We start from the raw sequence: 12,179 nt of genomic DNA, 5'->3' as shown, positions 1-12,179 counted from the left end.
GCTTGACCCAGGCACCTCTCCCACTCCACCTCACTCTCTTTTCAGTTCCTTTTTGTGGGTTTTCCTCCAATATTAGAATATAAACTCTTGGAAGGCAGGTACATCTGGTCACTTCAGCTTAGCCAGGTACCTGCCACCTAGAAAGAGCATATTTACCTCTTACTCAGTCCTCCCAGCCATTATCTGTAACATCCATAAGCATCAAAGGAAATTCCCATGTCAGTCAATTTTTGAATGCTAGAAACTTTTTAAAAAAGTCTTTATTCTCTGTTTCCAGGATATACTACGTTGAATTCAGATGGTTCTATTTGAGGAGATTTTTTTTAAATTAAAAAAAGACAAAGAATTTGCTGGGTAATTTTAATTTCTGGTAGACATAGAAAAAAGAAGCAAACTAGCCTATATCACAAAATATACTGCATTTATTATAATGTATTTATTTGGACAAGTCAGGCATAATTTTAAACATTCAATTGAATTACAGTAAATGAACAGGCATATTTAAAATGACACTATATTCTGTTCTGAGTTGTTAAGTTACTACTTTGATATGAGATAATGAGAAGGCAGAACAATTCAATGGGTAATATAACTCATGAAGTAATGGAATTATTCACATTGAGCAAAAAGAGAAATAAAGAGATTTATTGTCCTTCATGGCCTTATATTTACATACACAGAAGAAGGATAAAAGTTATCTATTAACAATATAGAAATGTCATGGGCACAGATTTCAACCTGATGAATTTTGAAAATGGATCTATAAACGCTTTAAAATTTTAAAATATGAATAAAATAATCTCAGTAAGTACAATCATTTCAATAGTCAAAGAAGAAGATTACATAAGAAACTGAACTTTTCATTCAGTCATTTTTTCAGTTGTGCCCAACTCTTTATGACCCCATTTGGGCTTTTCTTGGTAAAGATGCTAGAAACGAATGTCATTTACTTCTCCAGATCATCTGACAGATGAGGAAACTGAGGCAAACAGGGTTAAATGACTTGTGCAGGGCCACACAGCAAGGAAGTATCTAAAACTGGATTTGAACTCAGGTGTTCCTGATTCCAGACCTGGCACTCGATCTACTGCACCTTCTAGCAGCCTATAAGCTTCTTTTGCATATAGTTTTTAAAAGTTTATGTCAAATTTACCAAGGTAGTAACAAAACTATTTGTTTTTCTCCCCTTTAGTTCCTTTTTATTTTTCTTTGTATTTTAAAAATGTTTTATTGCTTATTTTCCTTATAACAAAATGAGTGGTCAAGAGAAAGAAATCAACATATTGACCATGTCTGAAGATGTATGCCTCATTCTATACCACTTGTCCATCACTTCTTTGACAGGAGATGGATGAAAAGCTTCTGAAACAGGAGATGGATGAAAAGCTTCTGAAATCACAACTGGGCACTGCTTTCATCAGAGTTTTTTTACATTATTGTGCTCAAAATAAATCTTAATAATTAACATACTTTCAAAAATTAAAGTTGTCCAAATTAGCACCCATACTTCTTTCTTTTTCCACTAAGGATGCAAGGAGTAAAGTGTCTTACTTAGTTCAAGAGACATGGATTAACCACCTTAACACTGTTAAAACCGCACAACTATCTTCTCTGCCCATGAGAGAGAGGTGCTCTGATGGCATTTGATGTTGTAAAATGCAAGATATTTCCAAAGACAAAAATAATGTCATTTGTCAAGTTCTGAGGTTACTTGGTGACACAGGAGACAGAGCACTAGACCTGAATGCAAATTTGGCCTCCAATATTTATTAGCTAGGTGACCTTGGCCAAGTCATTTAACCTCTGTCTCTATCCATTTCCTCATTATAAAAATGGGAATAATACAAGTATCCATTTTCCAAGATTGTTGTGAAGATAAGATGAAATGATATTTGTAAAGCATTTTGCTAAACTTGAAGCCCTATATGAATGTTGGCTAGCCATTATTGTCACTTTGGCTTAATGGCAGAAATATTCATTTTTCTACTATGCAATGGATGGTAGCAATTCTTATATTCAAAGGCAATATGAGAATGAGATTTCTGTTGCCATCATATAAGCTTGCCTATGAAAAATCAAATAAGCGAAACACAGACTTGATTCATTTATAGAACCTTAGATTCCATTAGAATATTCTGCAAATAAAATAATAGGGAGATGTATTTTTCAATAATGGATTAGCTATAGAAATGTTTCATCTAATAGCTAGTGACAGCTCTATCTGCAAATCTTTCAAAGAATCAGTCACTTATAGTATAACAGAAAAGTCATGTGTTCATTCATATACAAAAAGTCAAAGAAATATTTCAAAGTCCCAAATGTACTTGGTTGACCATTTTTCCCTGAGCCATGGTTATATGGGTTTGCCCCTTCTTGGATTTTTAATCGATCTGCAAAATGTAGTGGAGATTTTACCTCCTTAATTATCTTTTCTCCAGCAGAAACCATAGTCCTTATCTCCCTGGGGCCGAGGGGAAAGCTGAAAGAAAAAAAGGAAATCTTTATCTCAGATAAGGGTAGTGACATTAGACAGTGCCCTTCAACTTCCATAGTCATAGCAATCAATCAACAAGCACTTTTTAAAATCCCTACTATGTACTAAGATATATAATGAGATGAATATATAAAAATATGTGATATAAACACATTTTCCGTTTCTTTTCCTTCCTTTTAGTATCAAAAAAAAATCTTTGCTTTATGAACACATTGAGTTAGTGTGGCCTTTTGTCTCATAGACAATTCTTTGTTTGAAAAGAACATTTTCAAAAACTCTCAGGAATTACAGACCTTCAGAGAGAAGGTTCACTTTCATTATGTCAAGGAAAGAATATTCAGATCATCACAGATATGTGAGAGGCCACTTTATTTTTAAATCTTTAACTTTGCGCTTTAAAGGTTAGTTTAATTGTTATTTGTTATTTTTCATTTTAAAGAGAGTTTGTCAGGTCACACTTTGGTAAAGCTAGTTTATGTCTCAAAGTCTCTCTTACTGATTCTTTATTCTTTCTTATTCATTATTATTCACTGCCTCCTAAAAAGGAATCTTTTTTCCCTTTGGTTTTGCATAAATTGAGGTAAATCTACACTTACCTTATTGGTAACAGGTGTTCCATACAAAATGTTCTCATTATGGGCAATATCCTTAACTGGAAAAACAGAGAATTTAAGTTAGCATTTATAGTTCATTTTATGAGAAATGGACAGAGAAAAAAACAAGGGAAACCTCTAAGTGATTAAAAACTTTGTCATCCATAAGGAACTATGACATTATAAAATGTGTTGATCTGTGGGTGGAAGGAAAGAAGCTACAAGATTTGTTTAGTTGCTCATTGTGGTAACAAAGAAAGATTGGCTTGACATCTTTTCTCTCTGGGAATCAGTGACTCCATCCTTAAACCAGGCTCCATTTCAATGTGAAATTAATAATCACATCTAGCCTCTAATTTTTATCCTTCTATTTACCTACTATGCTAGTCATAGACCAAAAAAAAGCTCTCTTTCTGACTTTCCATGAAGATCAATGGTAGATTAGTAAACCTCTGCCTCACCTTCAAGACATGAACAGACTGCTTTTCATTCTTTGTCTCACTGTACGTTTTCTCTGTCTCTGTCTCCCTCCCCTTCTCTCTGTCTCTTTATCTATCTCATCTACTCTTACTTTCCCCTCTCCTGCCCATATACTACATAGGTAGGAAATAATTCGTATTCAGAGTTCTTTTGGATGATGTAGGAAAGATGGCAGTCAATTAATTGATATTGTCCTGCCATGGCTTTTGAGAGTGATGCTTTCTTATGTGACATATACCACAAATTTGCAAACTATAGTGCTTTAAATATGATACCATCATTCCCTCATAACTGGCTCATCAAGCCCCATTTCATCATTACTGCTGTCCTCCTCACTTAGGTTGTACCAGTGCTCCTGGGTGCTTTTGGAGCACTCCTGAGATGCCTATAATGTTCAGCACAGAGTAGAAACTCCTAACTTAATTTTTTTGAGAAGCTTTTCCTGATCTTCCTCAATGCAAATATCTTCTGATATTACGCATAATTTATCCTACGTATAGCTTGGCTGGACCTAATTGTTTACGTGTTGTCTTCTCCACTACACGGTGAGCTCATTGAGGGCAGGGACGATCTCCTGCCTTTTTTGCACCCCCAGTGCTTAGCACAGTGCCTGGCACATAGTAGGCACTGCATAAATGCTCATTGACTGTCCTTCTTAAAGGACAAACAGTAGCAATGCCAACATTTGTATAATTTCCAGGGATATACTTGCCATTCTTTATGCTACAATGTTACTTTCAAACTGACTCAGTCCATTGTTGTAGCAAGCACACTGGATCTGGATTTAGAGTTCCTAGGCTGCATTCTGTATTTACACTGTGGTGGGAGGGGTTGGGAAGTTATTTCTCTTCAGGGGGTCCCAGTTTCCTAAAATGAAGTGTCTATTTGAAGTCTTGGAAGTTCCTTCCAGTTGTTAATGCTATGATCAGTTTCTATCATGCTAACCTTTCTTATATCCTTTTCTTAATTTTCACAGCTACAGGACAGGCTTTAAACAAGCACAAACAATTCTCATCAAATATCTCTGAAATGGGGCAGGAAGCGAATAAGTGTTCTGCATTGTTGGAGGTACATTTCCCTAGGAATTCTTTAAACCAATGAAATCACATGTCTAACCTTTAAAAAAAAAAAAAAAGAGGCTATAGATGATCTCTGAGGTATGACCTGACAAAACCCCTAAGATTCTACTGTTTATGTGGATTTTATAGATGCTTCATTCGTATCAGGATTACTTCCTTCTTTGAATTATACTGGTCTTGAGGCCAAGCATCATGATTTGTTTTTTGGGGTTTTCTGGTTCAGTGGTCTGCATGTAGTATTCAATACATACTGATGGGCATTGACAAAACCCTAAGAGACTGAGCAGGACTAAGGAAAAGGTATCACTTCTTGTAAACTCTGCTCCACCTCTCCTAACACCAGTACCCAAAAGCAATTTGAATCTCAAAATCAAGACCAGAGATAGACCCAAACTCAAGTGAAGTAGCCCAAGTAAACTTCCTATCTCCGCAAACATCGTTGCTCTCTTTCAGTATTCATTGATGATAGCCTTTTCCAAACAGTATTAGAGTAATCAATGGCTACTCCAGAGACTCTAGGATTTAGGGACTGGACATTTTTTTGGATAAACTTACGATCTGAATGGTGCACAATGGTGATTTTATCTGAAAAGGAAAAAAAAAGAAGCATGGTTATTAGTACTGCTTAGTTTGTTGTGAGGGGCACAAATGTAGGCTGTGCCTTCCCCTCACCCCTCACCCTGCCCTCCCTCTTAACATCCCTGTTAGAAGTGACTTTCCCCCTTTGAATTTATTCAGAAATTTCACATGGGATCACAATTAAGAAAATAAAATTCTAATACTAAACACTCTATTTTCAATAGTCTTTTAATCACACTGAGAGCAGGGACAGGGTTGTTTTTTTCTTCATTAGTTATTTTTAAATGAAATTTTGTCTATCATCTATACGCTTAAGTGTATGTGTGTATGTGTCTGTATGCACACAATATATACATATAAAGTTATATGTATACATACATATATATAGTGTTTCGCAGACCTTTAAGTGCTATGTAAATATTAGCTACTATAGTCATTATTTTTTTGTGTTCTTCTTTTCTCAATCTTTGAACATACCAGTGCTTGCTAACTGAAGGTATTCATCCTAGTAGTAAACATCATCAAAGTGGCACAGTCAACTCTCAACATTCTATGTGAGTGGGGCCATGGGTGAGAGTGGAAAAGCATTGGTAATGATTGTCCTGGTAATTTATATTTGGCTTTGGGAAGCACTATGATTTGTGGGGTAAATTTTACTTCTTAATTGTGTTTTCTTAAATTTATTTTTCATTCACTGAGCATGTGGTAATCGATGGCAAGGGGAGTCTTCCGTAAAGCATTCTGGGCTGTGTGGGAAGCCAACCTGAGATAGTGTGAATGGTTAGGAATAGACCATATCTGTGTGACAGAGGGGAAATAGATAGCTATGAGGGATATGAAGTGACTTTTCAATGATTTAACAATAGTAATAATAACTAATTGTTAGCATGATTGTATTGGGCACCATACACTACAGTCACAGAAGAATTAGAAGCCCAGGAAGCAGAGCACATGGTGGGTAAATATCCTATGGCTAAGGAAGAGTGGCACAGAAACTCTAGCATCAAGGATGCTGTCTGGGAGATGTATGAATGAGAATTAATGAGTTAGTCATATTGCAAGAACGATGTGCTCTCTTGGCATTCATACAAAAAGGTCTAAAGGAATACCCCCCTAGCACAGTAGATAGATCTCATGTTGAAAATTTAGAGGAGAATGTCAACAAAAATTAAGTAAGAGGAAAAGTCATGTGATCTGCCCTGTTGGAGGTAGTACTAACATTGGTGAGCTCACAGTGCCACCAAAGAGGTGGCAGAAAGAACTCAGGGAACCTAGGTTCAAATACTCATTTGACCAATTACTAGCTGTGTGCCAAAACACAACCTTTGTGGGTCTCAGTATCTTCTTTTGTAAAATGATGGGATTGGATTAGATCATTTCAGAGGTTCCTTCCAGCCCTAAATTTATACTCAAATTCTCCAAATGATAACTAATAACTATTATGAAGATTTTCAGATCTATCTCATGGGTTGCAAAAATGGCAGGTAACTTTAATTTACCATAGAAGTGTTCTTCTTCTGGTCTCTTCCCAATAATGCAGTCTCGGAGCTGTCGTAACTTTTCCTTAAGGAGAAACATCCCCAAATAAGTGTTAATAATTGTAGTTTTGTCATGGACTAAAATGGAATGCAGAAATAGATGTTCTTTTGCCAAGTTAACTTCTGTGCTGTAGTGGCACTTGAAAGGTATTCAGAAACAGGTACTCAGAGAAAGGTACTCAGGAACTTCTAAAACAAGGCTTGTTCTGTCTCTTTCCCTTCCCTCCCTGCCCTTGATCCCAACTCACTAGGTTGTAAGTCAACATTCAATGTGTGCTTATATCTCTGATTATTTATATTTTATATCCCCCTATGATTCATCTTGGTCCATCTTCTCCTCCTTTTCTTGTTCAGTTGCTCAAGCAGGAGTAAGTGAGGTTGGTGACCTTGCACAGCCCTCCCTCACTCAAAACAAAGTCAAGTGCAAGTCATGTCATCATTTGTCTGATGTCATGATCTTCTTTGAAAATGAAGGATGAACAGACTGTGAATAGACAGAGCTGCCTGAGTGGGGACCCAGCTCATTCTCTCCCTTATGTTTCCCTCTCCCCTTCCTTTGGAGCTTACTGGCTAAATATCTTTCCTTCCTTCCTTCCTTCCTTCCTTCCTTCCTTCCTTCCTTCCTTCCTTCCTTCCTTCCTTCCTTCCTTCCTTCCTTCCTTCCTTCCTCCTTCTCTCCCTCCCTCCCTCCCTTCCTTCCTTCCTTCTCTTTCCCAAAAACTTAAACCCAGTACACTCTGAAGCCCATGAGCTGGACAACAATAGTTCCCTGTCCAAGCTCCACATAATGGCTGGTTTAGAATGATTATCACTAGTAACAGTTTCTGTTGATTTAATTATTTTTTTCTTTTGTTCATTAAAAGGGCCATACCCTGACTACTTCTTAAAGAGTCTTGTTTTACTCAATGGGCATTACCTCCCTCTAAGTGAATACCTGAAAAGGTCAGTCTAAAAAGGTCACGGTCTCCCTGCATCATGAGCCATCTCCAGTCATCCTGATGAATATCTGATCACTGGACCCAGGAGGCTCATGAGGAGAAAGTGAGGCTGCTGACCTTGTACAGCACTCCTTCACACAAAACAAAATCAAGTGCAAGTCATGCCGTCATTTCTCTGATGTCACGGTCTTCTTCAAAAATGAAGGACAAACACAGTCTGTTTAGTTGTTCAGTAGTGTCCAACTCTTCAACATACCAGGCTCTTCTATTATCCCCCATCTCTCAAGGTCTATCCAAGTTCATGTTTGTTATTTCTGACACTACTCTATACCATTTCACTTGGAGATCTCATCAGCAATCCAATTTATCATTTCTATGAAGATGATTCTCAGAACTCTTTATCCAGTCCTAATCTCTCTCCTGTTCTCTAATCTCACACCTCCAAATGCCTATTAAATATCTTGAACTGACATTTGAAACAACATGTCCCAGACTGAACTCTTTATCTTTTGCTCCAATCTCTTCCCTTTTCCCAACTTCCTTATTACTAATATCAAAGATACCACCATTGTCCCAGTCATTAGGGACACAATCTAGCTATCATTCATTCTCTCCTCACTCTCTCCCACCCCTCAAATCCAATCAATGGCCAATACTATAATGGTAATTTAAGGTTGCATGTGTTTGTCTTTCATTGCTGAAGAAGACCATGCCATCAGAGAAATAATGACCTGACTTGCACTTGACTTTGTTTTGAGTGAAGGAGGGCCAATTTAAGGTGAATGGTGGGTGGGGGGAAGAGTTAAAGATCTCCCCAGCCCATTAATAGATCTCAGTACCTTTTGTTAATTTCTATTGAGGCACTGGGTCAGAGAGCCCTGCCCTCTGGCTCTGAAAAGTGTATAAATGCTCTGAGGTGAGGTTTTGTTTTGGGCTTACTCATTGGCCAGATGAGATTCTGGGTAGCCACAAAAGAGGCCCTCCCCAGCTTTGAAAACCTAGATGTTGGTATTTCTATCCCTGGTGACTATATGTGTATTGCTTATGGTCAGACAGTTGGAAGCCATGTCTGCTTTTTATTTCCCTGTATTTTCTCTGAAGTTCGGGTTGCTGAGATTTTCCCTTGAACTAATTGAATAATATATCTACTTGAATAAAGTGATTGTTGACCCCTCAAAAGTTGATTTCCATTTAGAAAAGCAGATCAAAGAACCTGTACAACAGGCCCTCCTATGTAAGCCGGGGTCCTTGCCATTACAAATACTTGTAGATTCTACTTTCACAGTATCTCCCATATAAGCTCTCTTCTCTCTTTGAACACTGCTACCACGCTGATGCAGGGCCTTGCCACGCTCTACCTAGAGTACTGGAAAAATCTTCTGATTGATCTCCTGCCTCAAGTCTCCTCCCATATCAGTCCATTCTCTACTAAATGGTCTTCTTAAAACACAGGTCTATGTCACCACCCCCCTTCCTCCTTTCAATCAACTCCAGTCACTCCCTATTACCCTTGGCTTGGTTTTTAAAACCCTTCATAAGTCATTCTGGTTTTCTTACTTACATCTTACTTCTCTTAATATATTCATGGAGATGACTTCAGCTTTGCTACTCTTACTTCATCAGTATGTTCAGTGGCTTCTGCCTCTCTGATTAAAGGCCTAAAGTATGGAGTAAAAAATTCCTCCCTTTATAGAGGGCTTAAGATGCCAGCCATCTAACTTCTGACAGTATCCTTCTTTCTGGTTTCCTTTTGTGTTTTGTCTTCATTAATTAGATTATAAACTCCTTGGGGGGCAGAGACTACCCTATTTGTTTTCTTATTATGTCCCCAGCATTTAGTACAGTGCCTGCCACATATTTAGGCACCTAATTGAAGTTTATTTTCTTTGTGATCCAGTGACACTGATCTTCTCGCTGTTTCTTGAATAAGACATTTCATTTCCCAACTCCATCTGTTTGTACTGACTTTTCTGTATGCCTGGAATGTTATTCCCTCCTTATCTCCACCTTCAGACTTTCCTGGCTTTTTTCAAGTCTTATCTAAAATCACACTGCCCCCAAGCAGAAGGCTTTCTTTGTGCCTCTTAATGTTAGTGCCTTACCTCAACTTTACCCCATATATAGTTTCTGATGTTGAACCATCAGACAATGTTAAAGATTTTGGCAGCAAGAACTTTCCTTTCTGAGTCTTCAATAGCTGTGTCTGTAGCACCTGGGGAGCAATCCCTAGGCTGTATCATCTCCACAGTAATTGCTTCCCAGGATGATGGCTAAAAGCAAAGTATTGCTATTCCCAAGACTCTTGAATTCATGCCCTGGACTGTCTCCAAAGGCATCTGAGGGGAGATGGTAGTTAAAGTGGTGGTGGTTTGACTTGCCTGGTGCATTCTGCCTTCTGCTCCTTCCATTTTGCATGTTTCTTTGCCTGGTTTCAACTCCCTTGGTGTGTCCTGTCTTCTCCCATTCACCCCTTCTGTGTACAGTTTTCTTCCATTAAATTGTAATTTAATTACATTTTAATTGTAAATTGTAAACCTTAAATTGTAAGGTCCTTGAGGGCAGGGATTATTTTTCCTTTTATTACTTATATCACCAACCCTTAACACTTGGTGTGCAGTAGTAATAAATGACTGAATTGGATTGAATTGTCTCCCACCAGAGTGCCTTGCTTCCAATAAGCTGGCTTGTCTGTTTCATGGGTCTTAGTTGATAGGGATGGCTGACCCTTTCTCTAGAAGGAGGTATTTCCCTAGATCATGACTGCGAACACTGGGGTAGAAGCAACACCAGTGGTTTGGGTTCCTATTCCTATCTACCTATTGATGGCAGTTGCTCAGAAATTGTTGCTAGTGGTCAGGAGAAAGGTAGGGTCCTTTACCATGATTTATTCCTCTCAATTATGGCTGTTGAAGGCTAGGTTGGAAGTAGGTCTAGGGGTTTAGGGGGACATTACTATTCCCAAGGTTATTGGGTTCAGGGTTCTGGGTTGTATCCATCAAGATCTAAGGGGGTGATAGTAGAGGTAATGATTTGATTTGGCAGAAAGCAGTCTCCCATTTCTCCCTTAGAGCACATTGCTGCTTTAGCTAGGTTGCCTTGCTTGTCTCTTGTGTGAATGTTTGTTGGCAGTTGGTGGGGATGCCTGGCCCCTTCTCTACAGGACTTGTTTTCCCGTATGATGGCTGTGAGGTCTGGGCTAGAAGCAGAATCCTTGCTTTGGGGGATGGGGAGAAGGCAGCACCGCCACTTCCTGTGCCTGTCATGAAATATTTCTAATCTTTTAGAATTTTTTCGACAAAACACCACTTCCCAGTCATTTTTGTTTCATTAAGAAAGTCTTAGACTTACCAAAAGGTTTATTCACCTTTGAAATCTGGAGAAGGCCACATCTAGTCACCTTAACCCACAACTAGAACTGGTCTTAGGCAAAGATAGAGTAGACATTTGCTTATGTGAGATGATTTAAGGAGTGGTCCCTGCTCTGAATTATTTCCTAGCTGCCACATTGTCTAATATACAATTAGAGATTTGTTTCTTTGGTTAACTAATTATTTTTAGAGATATTTTCTTTTAAGTGAAATTTTCTTTAGGATGGGCAACAGAGTACACTTGTATCAGTCACTTATTTGGTGTGGGTTATTTAATTAATTGTTTTCCCTTAAGAGCACTTTAAGAATGGAAATTTTGCAGTAAGAAGGAAGGAGGTATAATTTTCAATCAGAGGACTGTTCCATGGAGATCAATCCTAGATTTTAGATAATAGAAGTACATAGGAGGGACAGAAAACAAAAAGAAAGAAAGAAAAAGAAAAGAAAAGGAAAAGCAAATGGGAAGTTTCTGGGGAAAGGAAGAACAAAAAAAAATCTATGAATGTCATAATTTTACCTAATTCCAGATCTTTCCAAGTCTTGCAGACATAAACTCACTTATTTCCAATTTTCTCGCTGGCCACACAGTCCTTAGGTCTGCAGTCCCTAAATATGCTATGGTAGAAACTTGCAGGATACCACTGGATATTTTAAATGTTCAATCTACTTACTTAATAAATACACCTCTTAGGTATTCTTCTGGCCTATGAACACTGTGACAAAATATTGAGACCCTGAGTATGCCATACCATGAAATGAGAAAGTTTGGGAAACTCTGTCTTAGGTTAATGGAGTACAAATAAGCAATACCCTTGTAAATTCCCCAGAAACACATTTGTCCTTGGAGCATAACACAAAGTTAAGAATGGGGATGGTAGAATCCATTAGATTTCTTTTAGGATTATTGTCTGTTTTGTCTTCAGGCCATTTCTTTAATTGCCTTTGTACTTATTCTTTCTTCTAGGTGTTGGACCTACACAGATGTGCCTGATTGCCTTTCACTTAATCTTGGAAATGATTTTCTTGAAACAGTTAGACATGTTAAAAATCAACTTTAGAAGCTGGATAAATATTTGTGTTAGACACAAACCATCTCAGGATAAAATTCAC

The 12,179-nt window shown here is 37.9% G+C and overlaps 1 protein-coding gene across 1 annotated transcript in view; it reads right to left on the bottom strand.

Moving 5' to 3' along the window:
- Positions 1 to 404: 404 nt before the first annotated feature.
- Positions 405 to 12,179, bottom strand: part of BANK1 (B cell scaffold protein with ankyrin repeats 1) — a 393,466-nt gene continuing 381,691 nt past the window's right edge. Inside the window, exons 13-16 of the mRNA XM_072624985.1 lie at positions 6,725 to 6,788; positions 5,202 to 5,231; positions 3,091 to 3,146; positions 405 to 2,479 (exon numbers count right to left, since the gene is read on the bottom strand). Of these exons, the coding sequence (XP_072481086.1) occupies positions 2,420 to 2,479; positions 3,091 to 3,146; positions 5,202 to 5,231; positions 6,725 to 6,788 (210 nt within the window). The 3' untranslated portion in view covers positions 405 to 2,419. The remainder of the gene's footprint in view (positions 2,480 to 3,090; positions 3,147 to 5,201; positions 5,232 to 6,724; positions 6,789 to 12,179) is intronic.

Source organism: Notamacropus eugenii, chromosome 7 (genome assembly GCF_028372415.1).
Source record: "Notamacropus eugenii isolate mMacEug1 chromosome 7, mMacEug1.pri_v2, whole genome shotgun sequence".
Lineage (NCBI taxonomy): Eukaryota > Metazoa > Chordata > Mammalia > Diprotodontia > Macropodidae > Notamacropus > Notamacropus eugenii.
Note: the sequence above shows the minus strand (reverse complement) of the source record. Positions and strands in the feature narration are given on the sequence as shown.